Genomic DNA, 23,129 nt, shown 5'->3' with positions numbered 1-23,129 from the left:
GCGGGGTCCAGGGCGAAACCCCGGATCCAAGCATTATTTCAGTTATTTGAAGCTTTAATAAATGCTTATTATGAGGTATCTTCAGTACAATTAGCCTGATACTCTTCCGTAAAAAAATTCAAAAACCAAATCAGCTATTCACCTCATTAATTAATAGAGTCCAGACACTGATTGAAAATGGTAACTATGGTTTTTGTATTGAGAAGAAGGGTAACCACAAAACCCTTTTGGCTACGCTCATGAAATTTCGTGACTGTGGTTTGCTTAAGTTGGCTGCACTGGCACAGCAAGTAAAGTTTTCCTTTCTGACAAAGATGTATGAGGCAAGTGATGGTTTGAGCTTCCGTCCGCTCGGCTACGCCTATGTGTTATACTAAAGGTGTAAGCCTAATTCTCTTCAGAATACATAAAGTTTGATAACGTATCGAGAACTGGATGTATGCTTGCGTATGAGTACGTAATGTATTTTATTTATACATGTATATAGTGTGGAAAGTATAAACACTACAATAGCAGCCTTATTGAGTTTGAAACTTTTTGGTATTACTTATAGATTACAGACGTTTCTTCAAAAAAAATAAGATAATTACGTCCAACGAATTTCATGTGTCCATCTGGCCATACATGTTGATCTGTGATTTAACTTGCAAAGTCATTGGTTTTCCTTGCTGACTCAGGCAACCCATTCCATTACAAGATAAGAGAAAGCAGAACGGTTAGAGAGGCACTTACTTAATGTGAAAAGCTATTGCTTCCTCCTAGTACATTCTCAAAATCTCGATTGTATATGAATATATCATGACCCATTATTTAAAATATTAATATAACTCTCTTTCATTAAACATCAGATGTGACAGCGATATATAAATTATTATAATTATTACAATAATTTCCGTCATTAATTACTTCATACTAAGCTGGAGGTCACACACCAAGGCTGGAGGTCACACACCAAGGTTTGACTGATAATAGAAAAATAACTAACATTTGTAAAATATTCAAAGATAAACTTGGGATGTTTATATGGCCACTAAATTTAAAATTGCGTTTCCTATATTTATGTATTAAAAATTAACACTTTATTTTTCCTTTTGCATTCTGTAAACCAGCACATTGTGAACTAGGATTCTACTCAATGGACAACATTTTCTGCCTTAATTGCCCGATTGGTACCTACAAAAATTTTACTGGGAATCAGCAGTGTTTACATTGTCCAAGTAATAGAACTACAACACAATATGGTAGCACTGACATTACTAATTGCTCATTTGGTATGAATTTTTAAAATGATTTAAACAAAGCTTATATTAACTCACTTTAGCTGTCAGTCTGTCTGGTGAAAAGTTTGTAAACATTATTTGTCGAAGACCCAATCACGCATCAAACTGAAATTTTGCACAATTAGTTCTTTTCCCTGACAATACAATACTCAATAAATAAAAACAATTTGTTAATTAACTATTTGTAATTAATTATTTGTTTTGTATCTCGAACAACGGAAAGAAATTTTCATTGACTATAAAAGTGTATCCTTAGAATTAGTCCCCTTTATTGTTTGAAGAAAAAAAAATATAAATAACTTTATATAACTTTTAAAAACCTATTTTCATAAGCATTTTCATAACTAAAGTGGTTACCGTTTTAGCTTGAAGAGGCTGAAGAGGCCTTAGCCCTCGAGTTTAAAATCAGGTCGCTCACCTAAAAATAATGTATCAATACTTTTACAAATAATGACCCAGATATCCCCTTCTTTCGCCCCCTACCCCTTTCCAACAGGTCCAGACAAGGATCATAGCGAATTGAGAAACGCGAGTAATTACGTAAAACAAAACAATTGTTTAAAAATATTTCTAATCGCACAGATTTATTATTGATAGCTTAGAACTCTTACAAATATAATTACATGACTGATATGAACTGATTGATACAACTACAACAATAACAAATATAAGCTTCGTTTTTTTTACACACACACAGATATATATAAACAATAATATTAAAAATAAATCAATAACTTAGTTTATATTAAAACAATAAAGTAAACCTATCATTCTTATTTTATTTATCTTTAAACACTAAAGATTGAACCCACGACATTAGCGTTTTAAGCACGAAGCACTATTACCTTTTTTTTTAAACAGCTATTGGTATATATTTAGCTTGAAATTAATTTATTTTTAGCTGTATTACATCTCCACATCCCAACCAATTTGAAGCTTAGGTTTTATTTTTTCCTCCATGAAAATGTTAAAATAAATAAATGCAGGATTCCCAAACAACGAAGAAGAAAAACAAAGTCACGTTTTTTTGTTTTAAAAAGTAATCCAAAAGAAAATAATTCAAAGCTCACAGCAGATATCGAAAGCGTGATGCTGACACCTAATTCTTGATCGAATGATTCTACCAATTAGGCCAGCAGGGGTATAACAGTGGTGTAGCTAGGGTATTTGATGCCCCCTAATGATGCCCCCCCCCCGATATAAAACAACGAAAATACGTCATTATACGTTAACCAAATATACTAAAAAAAATTTTACAAGCTTTCTTGATCACAAAACTATCAAGAATTTTATCGAAATCTATTTTCCACCAATGGCCTAGTTAGTGAAACGCATTGCTGATTGGTATTAATTCGTGATCAACTTAACTGAGTCTGAAAAACTTCGCTCGCATAAAGCCACACTTACCGCAATTGTCAAACATATGTAAATATCTGATAATGCTACCATGTGAGTCTCATTGCACTAGGGCACCGTGTTGAGAAATCTATTCTCTGATAATACGGACAAGGAAAGCGGCAGTATGTTGCAGAGTTCCCCTGTCTCCATACAGGACCAACTCGCTATGCGTTCCAGTTTCGTTTTCACTCAAATGGCCATTTTTAGGGTTTAGTAATGCGCACTTGTAAAGGATGTGGTTAACCGTCTAGATATCAGTGACCACAGCCAGACTTATCAATCATGAGCAACGCCAATAATATTTACACAAAGGCAAAAGGATTAATTTTAAATCAAATTCAGTAGTTAGTGTTTGTTCATATATGTCAATGTGTGCAATTTTTTACTGAGAAATTTTATGCTCAGTGTGATGCCCCTCATCAACTTGCACCACATGCACATGGCTAGCTACGCCACTGTTGTATAGGAAACACATTATTAATGGTATCGTACCATTATAACCCGTAGAACTCTTAACATCTAGTTAAGATCTAGTTCTACTATATATAATTTAGATTTATGTGCACATTTTGGATTAATTTTTAGTTATTAGTGTTTTTGACATTTGTAAAATTTTCGAAAATAAACGTTGAACGTTTTAATAGCTCGAAATGACAATCGCGTTTACTAGAAATATTTTAATCAACAAACTTTTGCTTCTTCTCTTTTTTGGTACGATAAAACAGCACACTGTGTCCTAGGGTTCTATTCAATGGATAACATGTCCTGCTCTGTTTGCCCCAATGGAACCTATAAAAACTTTACTGGAAATCAGCCATGTGTAAAGTGTCCTATGAATAGAACCACAACTAACGTGGGTGCTATAGACATCAGTAATTGCTCTTTTGGTAAGATCTATTCATTGAGTTACTTAAGGGTAGAAAAAAAGTTAACTTATTTGCTAAAAATGTTAATAAAGCAGTTTTTCTTTTTAAAAAACAATGTTTTTTAATGTCTTAACATATATTTGTTTTACACACCACTTTTTATATATCCAAAACACTTTTCTAAAGTGTCGGAGATCATCATCATCATCAAACTTGAGAGGCTTAAAATCTCTCTTGCGAAAGGCCTGGACAGAAACCCTGCGTACAGGTCACCATACAGGTCGAGAATTTTTGGTTTCCCAGACCTGTCAATGCGGAGATCAGCAAGTCTGGGGCAGTCAAACAGAATATGAAGCACGGTTTCCTCTTCTTCCCTGCAGCGGGGGCACCGTGAATCGAAATTTGGCTATAGCCGTGAGAAATATGAGCCAACAGGACAGTTGCCTGTCCTGCACTGTGCTATAATAGCCTGCTCAGGCCTGGACAGCCTCACCACGGGGAAGTGCGTTCAGGGCGCCTCATGCGCTCCCAGATTCCACGGGCTTTTTGGGACTTGTCCCAGCACTCAAACCACTTTTACATTTCTTTTTTTTTTTTTTTAATTATAGCCAGGGCAGGATGAAAACTTACAGCCTGTTCGGTTGGTGGAATTTGCCCTCCCTGGTTGGCCGAGTTGAGAGTCAATGACCTTTAAGGCTTCACTGACTTCCATGGTATCCGCATTAAATTGCAAACATTACCGCATGGTCCAAAGATTTTTACTGTGTAAGAGCCAAGCAACTCGATGTAAGCTCCATAGCCTTCTCTTCCAGAATCCATCAATGCCGACCCATCAGTATATGCAAAAATAGCACTGGGCTTGAAGGTATTAATGGTCTCCAGTGCTAGAATTTGAAGGTCGATAGGTGAACGACTTAGCTATTGGCATTAGGGTCTACTAGTTTCAAGCGTATGTCTGGGGTCGTTGGGCGACACCAAGGAGAAAGGGGATGAAAACGTTGAATATTTTGTCGGTTGGTGGAGAGGCCATCTTTATCAGATAGTCTAGTCACTCTAGTTGCATGATGCATAAAAGACTGCATCTGGATACGTCTTCTACATTTCCAACCATCCACTAATTTTCTAGCTGGGAGGTATTCATCCAGCATTTTATACCGCTCAAAGCAGGTCAGTACTGACCCTTTCCCTCCTAAGGTTTAGTAGACCTATATTAGCAATTACTTCAGCCGCATTTACTGGGCTTGTCCTAAAGGTTCCACAGACAAATCTTAGTGCTTGGGACTGTATTTTATCAAGTTGTTCAAGAGCCGTCCTAGAGCCATACATTTGCACAGTTAGGCTGTAGTCTATCTGTGATCGGACTGCTCCTAAATACAGGGATCGGAGCATGTCTGCTCGGGCTGCCCACTTTGTGGATGCCAGCTTCCGCACAATGCAACGTTTTCCTGAGGCCTTTCTTGCAACATCCTGGATGTGCTCCACACATTTTTAGTTTGCCATCTAAAGTTACACCAAGGTACTTGGGTAGCTTTTCCATGCTAAGAGTCACTCCGTTAAGGGAGAGCTGGAAAGGTTGTCCGAGAATGCCAGTCTCAAGTGTGAACAGAGAATAGACCGTCTTGGAGGTATTTATTTCGAGCCTCCATTTTTGTGTGTATGAGCAGAGCGTATGGAGGTCTTGTAACACTTTTTGTATAGAGGTTGCGCTCCTTCCGGATTTCCAAAGGACAATATCATCAGCATAAAGCAACTTTTGGCATTTTAGCTTAGCAGGTAGGTCATTTATGAAGGCCGTGAAAAGGGCGCATGACAGGACGGAGCCCTTGGGGAGGCCGTGCTCGAGGGTCATTTCTCCTGAGACTTGTCCGTACATCCTTGTTCTTATTGTACGCTCTTGTAGGAAGTCTCTAATCCAGTAACATATCCGTCTTCGCTCTTCCACAGCTCGTTTCTTATGAAACAAACCAGGCCGCCATACTTTATTATAAACCAGCCTGTTCTGGAGCTATAAGATGGGCACTCTCATTTACCATTTTTTCAAGATGTGAGTGAGATGGGCCTGTAGCTCTCAGCAGTGGAAGCATCTTTTCCCTTTTTTGGTATAGGTATAATGTTGGCACGTTTCCAGCCCATGGGCAGATGACCATCAGCCCAGGTTCTATTTACAAATGCCAAGAGCACGACCCTTTCTTTTCTTCCCTACATGCTGGAGCATTTCAGGGATGATACCATCTGGCCAGGTAGCCTTTTTGAGCTGGCATTTCCTTATGGCAGCATTAATCTCGCCTATAATATCTATATATTATATAATACAATATATATTTTTAATTAAATATAGATCAAATCACATTTAAAAAATGGAATTTAAAAATATTTCATATAGAACAATTGAAAGACTAGAGGATGTGTAGTTTCAGATCTCAACTAGACACGCATTATCTCGTTATCAGTAAATAGTTAAATATTAATTTTTTTATTGTTAGTGTAGTATAATTGAATAGTTTTAAAACACTACCAAATCTTTCTTAAAAAGGGCTTAGTTGTTCCATATCCATAGTAAACAATGGTACTTTAATATTTGTTTGTGACTGTGCTAGTACTGTAAGAAATGAAGTATAAATTGTCCATCCATATAAACTAATACTAGAAACAAGAAAAATAATAATTTTTTTTACAAATAAAAGTTGCAAAACAAATTTGTAACCAATGAGAACACAGTAATACGTACCCTATTTTCTTCATAAAAGACGTATGTCCCCTTGTATATAATTTGTAATTATAACTATAAAGCTATGTCAGGGGCAGGTATGGCGAGAGTGAATATTTTACCTTGTTGATATTTTGGTATGATAGTTATATCCCTTTGTTAATGTACTCCAAGGTTATGAATTTGAACAGTCTGCACTTGTTGTGAACCGAATGTCTTAGATTTCCTTGAATGTGAGAGAGAGAGAGAGAGAGAGAGAGAGAGAGTGATAATCAGTGGAGTCTTGTTGCCAGTCCAGGAAGTGAGGGCAGTTGTTTCCTGAACAGGTGTTTGTGTTGTTATAGTGATTTGTGTTTGCTATTGTTTAGTGTTTCTATATAAATAATAAAGTTGTGATTTCATAAGAGATATTTTTTTTCTGGATTCTTGTAGTAATATATTTGTAATCTATACGTGTTTACTATAGATATACAGTTATTGTTTGTAAATAGCCCCTAATGAGCCCAGAATAGAACCTAATAAGCTATTCAGGGTTTGTAGTGTAGTTACTGTAATAATTTTAGTGCTCATATAGTTAGTAAATGGAAAATTCGTTTTCTTTATAGTTTTTATACGAATTCATTTTTCTATTTGTTACGATTAAACAGCACATTGTGAACCGGGGTTCTATTCAAGTGACAACATTTCCTGCTCTATTTGCCTCAATGGAACGTATAAAGAATTTACTGGAAATCAGCCATGTTTAGAATGTCCTAGGAATAAAACTACAACAGTTTTCGGTGCTACTGACATTAGTTATTGCTCTTTTGGTAAGCTATATATATATATTAGGGGTGCACCGGATATTCCCTCCGGCTCCGGCTTCTGCCGAATATCCGGTATTTTTTACTATCAGGTGCTGGTCGGATATCACTACCGGATAGTAAACCGGATAGTAAAAAATACACCTATTTAATATGCATAAAGTGGACCTCGTTCCATTACTGTCTGTTATAGAATGTATTAATGCTTATATGAAAACAAAATAATGTGCTTAAAAATAGAGCCATTATGAATATGCACCAAACATCGTTTATTATAAAGACAAGGCATGTTAATAACTTAATATAAATAGAGATAAAACTTTACATCATAAATGCGCTTTACATACAGAGCAGCAATGGCTGGTATTTTTTTCAATTTGTCTTGACCTTTGAGTAAGTTAGTTAACATGTTAAAATGCTACATTCCTTGACTACGTCATGCTGACCAGACGTCTGTCTAGCTGTGTGGGTATATCTCCAGAGGTAGAGATGAACAACTCCTACCCCCTTTTATTTGTTTAGTCCATCACATTGAGTTTATTTATAGGCAGGTAACCACAAGTTAAATACGATGGACGTAGGTTTAGCGTATTGACACTCTCTAGTGGTCACACCTTTCGAGGGAACTGAGTTTGTTTACTTAGTAGTTAATTTTTATTTGGGGGGTGGGGGGCTGGACGACAAGAGTCACACCTCTAAGGTGACCAGGTATATTTCTAGATGAACATCTCCCTCCCCCTTTTATTTGTTTAGCCCATCACATTGAGTTCATTGATTGACAGGTGACCAAGTCAGATACGATGGACGTAAGCACTCTCTAGAGGTCACACGAGGGAACTAGGCTTGTTATTGGGGGTTGGCCTAGACTTTACATTATAAATTCGTATTACATACGTAGCAGCGATGTCGGGCACACTTTAAAAGTTTGTCTTGACCTTTGAGTGGTCTAGTAACCATGTAATATTTCTTAACTATGTCAAGCTGATTGTCTAGATGTGCGGGTATATCTCCAGAGGTAGAGATGAGCAACCCCCACCTCCTTTTGTTTGTTTAGTCCATAACATTGAGTTCACAGATAGGCAGCTGACCACATTAAGCCAGATGTCAACGTGTTGACACTTTCTAGAGGTCACATCTTATGAGGGAACTGAGTTTGTTTACTTGGAAAAGAATTTTTATTAGGGGCGGGACTACAAGCCAAATCTATTGACTTAATATATAAAGGAAAACCTTACAGTACAATTTAACATCGCAGAAAATAAATTGATCTAAAGTACCACAATTAGATCTAGAAAACAAAGAAAAAATATGCTGGAATATTAAGAAACACTTGACCTCTGTAACTAAGGTACAGATATAATTTATCTATATGCTTGACTGACCATGCCATTGTGTTATCTTTTTTCGCCTGCACACTAAACACTATTGCGAATGCCCAAGAACAAAAACGCGTGATGGTCAACACCATCATCTATACACACTACACTAGGACTACATGTGTAGGCTCACTACGTCTATCTGACCAGATTGTTACTATCAGTCGAACACAGAGTCTATTTATGTTTTTTTTTTGGTACGGAGGGTGTGAATGCGTTTTTTTTTTTATTCTATAGTTGATTTTCCTGATTTTCTTAGATCTATATAACAGTAGATCTAAACATAGATACCAATAATAGGCCTACAGACTACAATTAAATCTATGCTTCGCAACATTTAAGGCTCAGGCTATGAGTAGGTATAATAGATGTTCCTGCTGTTAATAAAATATCGTTTGCCGCAAATGGATTAATAAATAAATGACCTACTACGCTTCAGATTCCAACTATTAACTAACAGCTATCAGTATTAAGCCCTTGAAACCAGAACCAGAAGCAGTCTTTGGACTTAAAATTACAAGTCTGATGACCAGTTGTTGGTCAGAAATTCTTGAACACATACATCCAACCACCATACAAGCCAGATGAGAGATTTACATTAGTAACTAGTTAAATATATACTAACATATTTTACATTGACCCTCCAACACACAGCCTTTATGATTGGTGGCCTGGTACATGCTACACAGATTAATTTTTGTTTTTAAATACTGTTAAGCTTGAATAAATCAATCAGTAACAGAGTTTAAAACAATAAGGTATATAAAAGGAAAAAAAATAATACCAACAAATACAGGTATGTTATTTAACAGTTTCGTTAAATGCTCAGCAATACAAGCTATTTACAAGACACTTAGATATTCGGCTCCGGCTCCGGCCCCGGCCGAATATCAAATTTTACTATCCGGTCATATCCGGCTCCGGCCGGATATCAAAAAGTACTATCCGGTGCACCCCTAATATATATATATATATATATATATATATATATATATATATATATATATATATATATATATATATATATATATATATATATATTATATATATATATATATATATATATATATATATGTATATATATATATATTTATATATATATATATATATATTTATATATGTATATATATATATATATATATATATATTGCTACGATCTCTCCTCTACTATCCAGGCTCTCTTCCTACTGCACCACACGACACAACGAACTTAAAGAACCTCACAACTCAGGGCTCCAAAGTAACAGTAGCAATTTAATTTCAAATACATTACAACACTGTACAGTTGGCAACAATATCACATTAACTGTCAAAAACCTAGCCTTGCTCCGCCTGACTTCACACACCGTCTGTCTCTAACTTCGCCTCGTCTGGTCACATTGCAAGGTAACGTGAAGTCCAGTCTTTCTGACACACTCGCTCTTATATAGTGTCTCTACTGGCCTTCTAGAATCGGATGGAACGTTCTTGACCACTCAGAATGATCACAATCGCCGTGACTTGCGTGCGTAATATTTACACACAGGTCGTTGCCTAACTGGCGTGTACTGTCACTGGTCACAGTTGACCGCTCGTCCTGCGCTGGACTGTGGCGATTTGAGTAGGCTAAAAACACACAGCACTAACCCCATCTGTGTCACCACCAGGTTTACAACAATATATATATATATATATATATATATCCAAGACGCAATTAAATGTAACATTCTTTTCTATATGCCTTTGAGAATATTTAATCAGTAAACTGCAAAGCTTATATAGGGAAAATAACTCCTCACTTACAGCTATATCTCTAAAAATTTAGAAGCTAGTTCCCTTATTCCATATAATATTATATTTACCAATAATTAATTCACTACTTTATAATGGATTCATGATTTCTTATGTACAATACCTAATTTTTTATAGGTTCCACTTGATCCGAGAATGGGTGCTGAAAGAATTAGCGTTCTCAATTATCTAAGAGGACAAAGCCCTACACATTTAGATTTTTCCTGTTATTACTAAAAAATTAATTTCCCTTGTTGGTATAAAACTAATAATTAAATATTAGTAATTAACTAACTGTTTTTTTTAAATTGATACATGTCTCTATGCCAATGAATAATTGTGCAAAGTTTCAACTTGATCCAAGAATTTGATTTTGGGGAAATAACGTGTCCAGACTACAATTTGAATATTCGTTTGCTACAAATCTCACTGCTCTATGCAGAGAGATTTAATTGTATATTTGTTCTTATTTCTTTATGTTTTCTTGAGTTGAGGCATCCCAAACACAGGAGGCATATTCTAGTATTGGTCTAACTAAAGTTAAATAGAATTTGAGTTTTATGTTCTTGTTAGATATGTAAAAGAATAGTATTTTAATAAACCCTATTGATTTTTCGCTTAGTTTTTAATTAAATTTCTCAATATTGTGATTTAATTGTAACTTTTTATTTATTAGTACGCCAAGATATTTTAAAGTTTTAGTCTTTGTAACTGGTTTAACTAAAATGTAGTAAAAGTAGTTTTATTTCTTTCTTGTTACTCTAAAAAAACGGACATTTTCTGGGTGAAAAGAAATGTGATTTTCATTTCTTCTAATTCTTCTTAATTTCAGTTTTTGTGGGTGATTTTTAAATTATTTCTTAAATATTTTTTTATATTATGCAATCATCTGCATGTAATCTTACTTTGTTGTTGAACTAATGCAATAATGTTTGACATTTACGTAAATTAGAGACAGCAGTGTGTGTTATTTACTATTATTAGTGTTGATCTGGAGCCATTTATTATTACAGTTTATTCTCTTCATTTTAGTAATTCCTGAATCTATTGATGTAAACTTTTTTACCACACAGGCAGACAGATGGACAGACAGAGTTAATATAAGCTTTGTAAAAAAAGAAATATGTTTAAAAAAAAACGAAATTATTTTTTTTTGTGTGTCCTTTCTTTTTATGCTTAATCATGGAATTGGAGCTTTTTGGAAAATTGGGGGGAAAGGTTGAAGCAAGCATCTAAGTAGTAAAATGAAAGTGTTTACACAATTTCATGATAATTCGTTAGGTAGTTTTAGACATATCTTGATACATGTTAGTCAGTAGTATTTTAGGATTAAAAGATAAAATAACTTTTTTTTTAATACGATGAAACAGCACACTGTGAACCAGGGTTTTATTCAGAGGATAACATTTCCTGCTCTGCTTGCACAAATGGAACCTATAAACAATTCCCTGGAAATCAGCTATGTTTAAAGTGTCCCTTGCATAAAACAACATCAAACGTCGGAAGTACGGAAATAAATAAGTGTTCTTTTAGTAAGTTTAACTTTTTTTTGTTGAGTTACTTAAGAATGAAAATTTTTAATTTTGAAATGTTTAATGTAGTTATAAATGTTAATAAAGCATTTTTAACTAATTTTTTGTTCGAAAATACATTGAAATAGTTTTGCGTTTCCAGTGTTCCTTACCAAAAAAAAAAAAAAACAAACCTGCGTGAACCACCGTTCTGTCTGAAAGAGACCCTATGTAAAGCATTGCTATTTCTGATGCATCTGGCACCCCGGTCGCATGGGCTAGACATGGTCGAAGTCCGAGTGCACCGGGACCTCCGCCATTTCCTATGTTGTATCAAGCTTACCGTGGAGGACTCGCCATTTGTGTAACGGTCCCTTGAGTAACGGCGCATGGATTATCGACAGGACCGTGAGGGCCCTCTTTCAACTCCTCTCCGTGCAATGGGTAAACTCTCGCCTACCCGTGGACACCCCCACGGGAGTTTTGCTTAGCCTAACCACTTCCTCTAATGGTCGTTTCCACACGAGCGCCACGTTGAGGCAGAGTAGCGTGCTCGCGCCTACTACACCAGAAAATAAAATAGCGCGAATTACGTCGTCAATAGATGATGAAAGTGGCGCTATTAGAATGTGAGCATATTTACTCTACAACTACTTAGGTGTGACACTATTCCTGATCATAATCGCTCTAGACTCTATTTACTTAATATGTCTAGACTTGATCCAGAATATAGAATATATAAAGAGTCTAGATCTAGACAAAATCTAGATTACTTGACTAGTTCTAGATATGATGAAGATCTAGTTAACATCTGGATTTAGACTCTTGAAGATTTAGATCTATCTAGATCTCGATCTAGAATCTAGATCAGAATCTAGAATTTAGAATAGGTCTAGAAAATGTTTGTAAAATGTTTTACATGTTTCGGATGTTCCTTCAGAGTTGAAGATAGTTTACTTCCTAGTCCAAACCTCGCGCAGGACGATGGGGGATGGGAGCGGGCAGGGTTTGAACCCAGGACCATAGATAAATACAAACGACAGTCCAGCGTGCAAACATCACGAACAGGATGCCAATCTAGACTAGGTTTAAGTCTAGACTAAATAGACACTAGATAAAGATCCAGAACTAAACCTATAGCTAAATCCACACTAGAATTTAAACTAGATCCAGAAATCTTTAAATATAATCTAGATCTACTAGAGCTAGATCTAGGTCAATATTATGATCAGGATTAGTAGGTCTACTATTGGGTTATAGTGCACTTATGCCGTTCGCATCAGTTCACTTCTTGATGTGGTACTACTGCTTACATAATAAATATATAAGCTCTTGGAAGATAAACTATTTTTAATGGATTATAAATGTAATTTTTGTTCCAATTGTTTAATACAATTAAATCTAAATCTAGATCTATGTCTGGCCTCTTTTTATTGTAATTTAGATTGTTGTCAAATATATAACCTAATGAGGATGTGTGAAAACAGTGCAGTATAAAAGTAGTGTCTTTTTTTTTTTTTTTTTTTTTCAACATACAATCGAAAGCGAAGCGTATTATTTTTTCTTTTAAAAAACAACATTTAAATCTGTATTCTATTCCTGGAGTTAGTTAATAAGTAGAAAATCTATTTTATACTAATTCATTGATACTTTTTCAATCGTGACCTTAGATGTATATTTTTCAACCAATGCGCGAATCTATGAAAGAAGCTTGATTTATTAATGAATAAGCTTGTAAACTTTTTAATAAAACTTATTTCCCCCTGAAGTTTTTCATTGAAAAGTGATGTAATTTTTTGAAAAATCCGCTTGCATATATAATTTAAAAAATCAGAAGGTTCACTTTTGGAAAAGAAAAAAAGTAGCCGTTGCATCAGAACATTGAATAATCTAAAATATTATTATAAATGACATTGACAGGTAGAGGTCAACGTATGACCCCGACGAGATAACACAGCAGAGGGTGTTCTCTGGAATGTGCATGTATCAACAAAGACAGGATGTGACGTGTCCTTACGTGTTATTCCAGAAGGTACTAGCAATGTCCAGTGACAGATAGAGGTCACAACTTGTGACCCCGGCAAGATGACACTGCAGCCGATGTTTTCTGGAATCTACATGTATAAACAAAGACAGGATGTGACGTTTCCTCACGTGTTATTCCAGAGAATACAAGCCGTGTTTGTGCAACTTTGGACAAGCGATTAGGGACTATATAAGCCAGAGAGTTAATGTGAAAGTCAGTCGTATGGAGTCGTGAGTGAGTCGTCGGTACTGTTGTCTACTGTGCGAGACAGTAGAAGAGAGATGTGTACGACTCGATGCATGTTAACTAGGGTAGAGTTAACTGGAGTGGACTACTGTCGTTAAAGTCTATACAGCGAACTACAGTGGACTTGAGCCGTTACAGTCGATACAGTCGATGTAAGACGTGTGCGGCTCTGATTCGGTAGACTTGAGTACGACTTGGTTCAGCTTTGGGAGACCTGGAGCGACACTGGGAAGTGTGTCGTTGGTCTGTTCTGTGAAATACGGCTCGATGCAAGTTGAGAAGAGATGAATTGCAACGAAGTGAAGAGGTGTATTGCAACGAAGTATAGCTAACTGTAAACTGACAGATATTGTACAGTCTTCTACGCTACATGTTACAGTAATGTTAGAATTAATAGTCATAAAAGTTATATGAATGAAGCTGAAAGTTGAGTTGTCAAGTTCTTTGCTGTGTTTTTATTTGTGTGCCTACTAGTACATTTAGCCAGAAGATCCAGAAATACGTAACAATATCATAATGTCCGATTTTCATCTTCTCTTCTAGTTTCTTAGATCTAAACGGGACGGACAGGCGGATAGACAGGTTACACAAAACTAATAGAATCTTTTACCTTTACGGGGGCCGCTAAAAATTAAAAATATTTAGTTACGTATTTTTTTTAGAGTTATTGCTGCAAGCCATTCAAAGTTAATTATGTGGAATATATTATTATTACGTAATTGATAAGCATATGAATATACTATGAATACTTATTGTTTTTTTATATCAACTGCACTTCAAATATTAAAATCTTTGTTTATGGACATGATCTTTGGATATCTCACTACCCTATTATTATTTGTTGTTATAAAAAAAATATAGCCGGATAATTCTGGGTAGCACCAGATAATGTTGTACATTTCAAGCTTTATTTTTTTACTATATTGTTATAATTTTAAAGTAAATAAAACATTAAAATATATACTATTTCACATTCAAATGTTAAATTAAATTTTGTGTTTTTTATGTTATAACTAATATGTTTTACCTTACAAATTGTATATAAAAAAAATATTCTGTTGAAGACTGAATTTCGTGATTTTAGGGCGCCTCCAAGTGCACCTAGCTCTACTCTGTACCTGTCATTAGTTAGGGTAATGTAAAAGCGGTTGGTCGTTGTACTGGCCACATTACACCCTCGTTTAACGTTGGCCATAGAAACAGATGACCTTTACGTCATCAGCCCCATAGATTGCATGGTCTGCAAGGGGGACTTTCCCTTTTTTAATACTTCTTTCTGTCTACCTTTCATTCGAACACATGTTTCTATTTGGCTCGATCAACCAGCTCATTGTGAACCAGGGTTCTATTCAAGGGACAACATTTCCTGCTCTGTTTGCCCCAATGGAACGTATAAGAACTTCACTGGAAATCAGCCGTGTTCAAAATGTCCAATGAATAAAACAACAAGAAAAGTTGGAGGTACTGACATTAGTAATTGCTCTTTAGGTAAGGTCTATTTATTAATGTACTTACAAGGTTAAAAAAATATAACTTATATTTCAGAAATTTTAATTGGTAACTGCCACAGCCTCATTTGACATTGAATGGTATTAGTTCACCTTGGGTCAAGAAGGTGATAACACAACAAAGCCTGAGTAGAAAGAGGAAGTGAGAATTACTAAACTCAACTTAAATTAGTTGATTTTTGGTACTCGGTACAGTAATAGCAGCAGTACACATGGTGCGTTGATCCGACCACATACCAGACACAGAAATCTTAAAGCTGTCCAACATGAACAGTATCGATGCGACAGTAAAAAGGTCCCAACTTCGATGGGTGGGACATGTAGTATGAATGCCAGACTTCTGTACGAGGAGCTGTGTGCAGGAAAGCGATCCCAGGGAGGTCAGTAGAAGCACTACAAAGACACTCTCAAGAGCTCCTTCAAGGAATGCGACATCGACATTCACGGCTGGGACGCACTAAATCTCAATCGCTCCTCATGGCGAGAAGCTGTGTGTCTCGGAGTCTCAAGATCTGAAGCAAGAAGTGTGGTCAGGGTGAAAGGTCGCCGAAACAACAAAGAGCTGAGAGAAGAAGCAAGTATATCTGCAACTGACCAAACCCACCTATGCCACGTATTCGGCCGGCTTTTTAAAGCGAAGGTGCTCATCATCGATCACGAAGGAGGAGCGATATATACATATACAGGGTGCGTCAAAAAATGCATACACACTTTGAACTGTCATTGACAATTTATTTGCCGTTCTACAATGCTAATTTCAGCACATGGAAATCTTAATGTCTAATTGGAAAAATAAATGTAAAGGTGTTTCTGTACCACACACAGTGCAGGAGTGGCAAGGAAGTAACTGCAACATGGCGGACGTGCGTTTTAGTTTTGAAGAGCGAGAAAGAAAAAATGTGGCAACATATGTAGATCAATTTGGGGCTGCGCAACCACGGGAAATACTGCATTCCTCACTGATCTTTGCACTCGAAGACAAGCCTTATTATTATTATGTTAGAAATTAACGAGTAGTCATTCTCTGGCGCTGCCAGGGTCGAGTTTCGCTAAAGAGAAACAAAATTCATCGTAGTCCCTTTAACAGTTTCCACCGAGGAATTTTCTGGTGATGTGGCAGGTCTGCAGCAGTACCGCCCTTTGATAGGCATGAAGATGTTCCTAGGAATGTAAAGGGCCTTGAAGGTGTCTGTGAGTTCAGATGTTATTATCCCCTCGGTTGATATAACAATGGGGTATATTGTTATTTTGGACGATTTCCATAGACGCTTAATCTCCAAGCCTAGGTTCCCATATTTTCTTTGTTTTTCTTTCTCAGTTTTTCTTAAATTATGAGATAGTGGTACGGCGATATCGATAATGGTAGCGGTTTTTTCTTTTTTATCGATGAACAGCAGATCCGGGCGATTGAAATCTACCGTTTTGTCGGTCAGAATAGGCCTATCCCAGTACAGCAGATGTTCAGTATTATTATTATTATTATCAGTATATATATATATATATATATATATATATATATATATATATATATATATATATATATATATATATATATATATATATATATATATATATATATATATATATATATATATATATATATATATATATATATATACATTTATATATATATATATATATACATTTATTAGAGTTAGTTAATGTGTTTTATCCACAATGATGCGGACGCAATTGAGAGCTGGTACCTTGTTATACTACTAAGATACTATTGTGATTCTCATATATTATATTTATGCAACTTGCATTCTAGCTTGGATGTATTTAATATAATAGGATATTATGTTATTTTATATATAACCAGTGATTTGTAGTTCGACACTTGAAGGTAGTTCTATTTAATCGAGTATTATTAATGTGAATAAACTTCATCTTTGTCTGGACTTGAATCTGTATATTACAATATGCATGTACTGAATGGGTTGAGCAACTTAATAGCCTAACAGCCACAGCTTAGACGCACGAGCCCAGTAGAAATCACATCACCTAAACGTCGTGACCTTGGTATTTGTCTTTGTCAGCGCATTGTCTCTTTTCTAATTACCATTATGTTGTAGCATTGTTTACGAAATGAAGATAAGCTCGATACACATTCTTTCATTTTAATTGAAGTTATACAATATCTTCACAAATTGTAAGCTATATCTATTGACATCTTAAACATGTTTTTCTTTGTTAGATTTTGAGTGAAAATAACTATATCGATGTAAAATACTTTGCAGTTTCTTTTATTTACTTGAGATGTCGTGTTTTGTTATGCGTTTTGGCTCTATTGTTATTTTTTATACTATTTTGTTTTAGCATTACTAAAGTATGTAATTACGTAAATGCTTAAAACCTAAAAGTTGTAGTAACACCCAAAAATGAATCATTGTCTCATCGCCCCTGGTAAAAGTGACTAGGTAGATTTAGTTAATAAAAGCACAAAAAAAGTTAAAAAAAACTATATTTCCGTTCATAGTGTAACATAGGGCCTCTGAAGAAACACGCCACGCTCCACGGTCCTATGCTAGTTTTTTAATGGCCCCTAAGCGCTTTCCGGTCTTTTCTGCTTCATTTAGTACACTGCGTCGCCACCTTGTTCCTCGAAATCTTGTGCCATAAAGGTAACACTCTTAGACCTGTCTAGCTGTTTTTGATATCTGTTCTTTAAGGAGTGACCAATCCATCTCCACTTTTTCGCTAAGATCTGCGCCTCTATATTTCTCTGTTCACTCATCTCCTTCACTTTGGTGTTTTCTACTGTCGCACCAGTGTATTTTTAAGATAGTTCTCAGGCATCTGTTGATGAAGGTCTGTACTTATTTTTGCAGCCCCCGAAAAGAAATTGCCGCTATTAGATTTGTGTGGTCTGTCTGTCCTTCCGTCCCGTATAGATCTCGTAAACTAGAACGATTTCCCAAATCCGACGTTATGATATTTTAGACCTTTTAAAAACACTGAGGCTTATTGTATTCTCAAAGTGAAAAATGTATTTTTTCAAATCAACAATCCAATTTTTTTTTTCATAAAAAAACGCATCATGTTTACAACTATTCACTATTAATGGTAAAAACAACAACATGGGAGACAATGTAGTATGGGTTGCATAGATATACCATATTTTTTAAACTTTTTATGCAATCGGTTTATATTTATTCTCAATCTTTATTTGAAATTGTACTACTAAATTAATTAAGATCTGTCACTTAAACTACGTATACGTATTAAAAAAATATAGAGAAAAAGTTTATTTAGTGTATGTTAAATGGATTATAAATAAAAACAACTATTATTAAGTAGTGATTCATATTATACACCTAAGCTGTTACATTAAGAACACGCCACAGTTACTACAAAAAATATTAATGTATGTTTTATTTCCTAGATTGTCCGACAATTTGCGTAAAAAATGACCCATGTAAATATACAGGGACCAGCAGTTGTGTATGCCCAACTGGATATTACGGACCACAATGCTCAAAGCGTAGGCTTTTGTTTTTTCTTACGGTCTTTTGTAGCCAGTAAAATGTCGAATGAAAAACTCTTTAAAGCGACATAGTTGTATTATTTTCTGTATTTTTTTTAAACATTTTGTTCTGTAAATAAACAGAAATATCAATTTGGATTTATTCATTGTATAGGTTTATTACACCCATTTTAAATATATTGAAATGATATTAGGTCTTTTCCCTGCTCTCTCTCTCTCTCTCTCTCTCTCTCTCTAAGTAAAAATATGATACGATTCCAAGTATTTGTAAGCAAATACTTAAACTAAAAGAACACTTAAAAAGTTGCTGATTCGTCGTTTATGTATCACAGAGTTTCTAATTATCGGGACAGTTTATGTGAGGAAAATAAAACTTCATCTGTATCGAGTTTATTATAGGCTCGAAATCAGCATTTTGCAAAAATTACGTTATTATCTTTTAAAATATTTAACTAGATGATTTTTGTTTTAGTTTTTTTTTTACGGAATGAGTTGTATTAGCGTAAATGTAAAATAGTTATAAAAAACCATTAAGGCAAGTGGGAATATACTTGCTTAAGAATTATTAGTAATACAACAAATAATCCCTTACATTTAAAGAACAATATTAGATTTTTTTAAAACGCTTCTTGCCTATAAGGCTAATTTCTTTTTTGCTGTCTAATTACCGTATTTTCTTGCATGTAACCATCACACGAGTATACCCCGCACATGTGTATACCCCGCTTAAATATAAAATAAGTAGAAACAAAAACATACAACCCGCATCCTTTCTATACCCTGCATGTACACAGCGTGTTTTCCCTTAAGCTGCAGGTACATAAAGTTGTTGCTCGTCAGATGTGTGTCCCTCGAGACCATTCGAGCTCCAGTTGTTTTTTTAACAAGAAATACATAGAGTGCAAAATGAGTGTGAAATACGAGCCATTTAGTTGAAGAACGACTATGGTTCATCTTGAACAGAATAAGCAAGATGAAAGCCTGAGCATTGTCGGAACGATGTCGCCTTCACAGCAGTTACCCCCTTTTCCACGTAGCTGATGTGACCACAGGAATTGACCATCTGAAGATGTAGGATCAGTAGTGCCGCATGCTCTATCAGGCTGTAGTATAGCGTGCCACAATCTGCCCCAGGGTCACTAGCTCCTGATTTTTTTCTCAGGGTTGTCTCCCGATGCCTTTCCCGTGTTTGGGTATAGCCGCAAGGCAGTGGAGGTTTGATTCAGTGTTTCCCTTCTCTAGAAGTAATTATAGAAGGTATTATAGAAGGCATAGCCGCAAAGCAGAGAAGGCTTTGATTCAGAGTTTTCTTTCTCTAGAAGGAAATATAGAAGGTATAAACACCCACCAGCATGTCCGTAGTTTCCGTTATCCTAAGTTTAAAAGTAAAATAAACTTTGTAAACCCTGCACCTTTGCATACCCCGCACTGCTGACATTTCATGGTCAAAACACGTTTAATCCTTTTCTTTCAGGGTGTAGTCCAGGATGTCTAGACGATTCGTGCAACAAAATGAATGGAACATGTCCATGTAAAGAAGGCTACTTCGATGAGAAGTGCTTGAAAAGTGTGTCTTCCTTGAACCGCATACATAATTAATAAAAATTAAATTTATAAGGTTATAATGAATATGTATATAATTGTATACAAATCTCTTATCTATATCATTAATTTTTATAAGAAATAGCAGTGTACTCTTAGAGAATTCTTAAAGAGGGTTAGCTCCACGAGACCCCGATATGTAACCAAAGAGATTGCCCTCATCCGAATGTTCATAATGATTGATAGGCTTCTTGCTAAATTCTCATTTTGCATGGCTATAGGTGAGATTGTGCCATGTATTTTGTATGGACACCTGTTAATCCCTCGGAGATACTGCAACTTGACTTTTTCTTATAGTTTGTGCATACTAAAAAATTCATTGCAATCTTGCTTTGTTTGATTTAATGCGTTTTGTATGTTCCTTTTCAAAATTCTAATATTGTTCTTAAAATGAGAAGGAATATTTTTGTTTGTATTACTAATAATACTTAAAGTAAGTATATTCTCACTAGCTTTGATAGATTTTCATAATTATTTTGCATTTACTCTGGTACAACTCATTAAGTAAAAAACACAAAAATAATCAAGTTAAACTAACACATTTTAAAAACATAACTCAAAAGGACAATAATGTTCACAAAATGCTGATTTCCAGCCTATTGTAATAAGGCTTGTCTTCGAGCCTTAAAATTAAAATGAAGAAGGAAGTATGTCCCGTCTATACGCAGCCCCAGCTACAACCTACTTTTTTTGCCACATCTAGACGTAAAAAACTGTCAAGATCTCACGCAGAAAATAGTAAAATGACATCGGGAATGATTTGAACTCCAAACGAAAGTAAGAAAGCAGTTCGGTACGCATATCATGACTATGCATGCAGCAATTATATTAATATGTCAACTCCTTATAGTGGCTGGAATTATTTTTCTAATTTTTTGGATAATTAATGAAACTTTTTTTTTATTACGTAATCAACAGCTGGTGGTTTGGCTCATGCCAATCAATGGATTAGCCATTGTAAAGAAAATTGCTCTAAAGAAATGAATTTTAAATTCGACCTCTGTTACATGGGCTGGTTTGGTGACTCCTGCCAATACAGTAAGTTCTGATATGTGATCACTACTTTTTTTAACATAACATTTTGTTTAACCTTGAGAAGAAAACAAAACTAATGTTGATAAATGTTTTTGTGTGTAATGCACCTGCGGAGAAAGAAGTTTTTAATAGCTGGAAAAGATTAATAAAGAAGAAAAAAAGTAACCTTAAACGTAGTAAACATATATTTTTTATATTCACTTAACAACTGAAATTAGTCTAGGATTAAAATTGAGGAAAATGTTTCATCACCAAAGACCGAAAAATAAAATTACGTTGTACCCTACATCACTGACAGTTCTTCGGGGAAGGGCTGCAAGCATTCCAAGTGATGTTCAGGTCTCCTTTGTTTCCTTAGATACACCAAATCATTCTACCGAGACCATTAGTTAAAGAAGACTTCGACACTGACCTGCAACGTCCTAACCTGTGGGCAGTTAAGATTCGACACTGACCTGCAAAGTCCTAACCTATCGACAGTTAAGATTCGACACTGACCTGCAGTGTCCTAACCTGTGGGCAGTTAAGATTCGCCACTGACCTGCAACATCCTAACCTATTGGCAGTTAAGATTCGACTCTGAACTGCAACGTCCGAACCTGTGGACTGTTAAGATTAAACACTTATATATAACGTCCTGACCTGTGGACAGTTAAGATTCGACACTGACCTGCAATGTCCTAACCTGTGGGCAGTTAAAAATCGAAACTGACCTGCAACGTTCTAACCAATGGGCAGTTAAGATTTGACACTGACCTGTAAAGTCCTAACCTATGGGAAGTTAAGATTCGACACTGACCTGCAACGTCCTAACCTATTGGCAGTTAAGATTCGACACTGCACTGGAACGTCCTAGCCTGTGGACATTTAAGATTCGACACTGACCTGTAACGTTCTAACCTGTGGACAGTTAAGATTCGACACTGACCTATAAAGTCCTAACCTGTGGACAGTTAAGATTCGGCACTGTCCTGCAACGTCCTAACCTGTGGACAGTTAAGATTCAACACTAACCTGCAACGTCCTAACCTATTGGCAGTTTAGATTCGACACTAAACTGCAACGTCCTACCCTGTGGACAGTTAAGATTCGACACTGACCTGCAACGTAATAACCTGTGGACAGTTAAGATTCGACACTGAACTGCAACGTCCTACCCTGTGGACAGTTACGATTCGACACTGACCTGCAACATCCTAACCTATTGGCAGTTAAGATTCGACACTGAACTGCAACGTCATACCCTGTGGATAGTTAAGATTCGACACTGACCTGCAACATGCTAACCTATTGGCAGTTAAGATTCGACATTAAACTGCAACGTCCTACCCTGTGGACAGTTAAGATTCGACACTGACCTGCAACATCCTAACGTATGGGCAGTTAAGATTTGACATTGACCTAAAACGTCCTATCTTATTGGCAGTTAAGATTAGATACTGACCTGCAACGTCCTAACCTGTGGACAGTTAAGATGCGACACTGACCTGAAACGTCCTTACCTGTGGACAGTT

The 23,129-nt window shown here is 35.7% G+C and overlaps 1 protein-coding gene across 4 annotated transcripts in view; it reads left to right on the top strand.

Annotated features, from left to right (window-relative positions):
• LOC106070475 (cell death abnormality protein 1-like) overlaps nt 1–23,129 on the top strand; it is a 66,845-nt gene that overhangs the window by 15,480 nt on the left and 28,236 nt on the right. For 2 of the 4 annotated variants that reach the window (XM_056010822.1, XM_056010819.1), the window contains exons 5-12: nt 1,110–1,271; nt 3,404–3,565; nt 6,899–7,060; nt 11,571–11,732; nt 15,310–15,471; nt 18,877–18,975; nt 20,453–20,545; nt 21,499–21,618. In XM_056010822.1, coding sequence (XP_055866797.1) covers nt 1,110–1,271; nt 3,404–3,565; nt 6,899–7,060; nt 11,571–11,732; nt 15,310–15,471; nt 18,877–18,975; nt 20,453–20,545; nt 21,499–21,618 — 1,122 coding nt within the window. The remainder of the gene's footprint in view (nt 1–1,109; nt 1,272–3,403; nt 3,566–6,898; nt 7,061–11,570; nt 11,733–15,309; nt 15,472–18,876; nt 18,976–20,452; nt 20,546–21,498; nt 21,619–23,129) is intronic. The other 2 variants (XM_056010821.1, XM_056010820.1) reach the window with 2 other exon arrangements.

Source organism: Biomphalaria glabrata, chromosome 14 (genome assembly GCF_947242115.1).
Source record: "Biomphalaria glabrata chromosome 14, xgBioGlab47.1, whole genome shotgun sequence".
NCBI classification, from domain to species: domain Eukaryota; kingdom Metazoa; phylum Mollusca; class Gastropoda; family Planorbidae; genus Biomphalaria; species Biomphalaria glabrata.
Note: the sequence above shows the minus strand (reverse complement) of the source record. Positions and strands in the feature narration are given on the sequence as shown.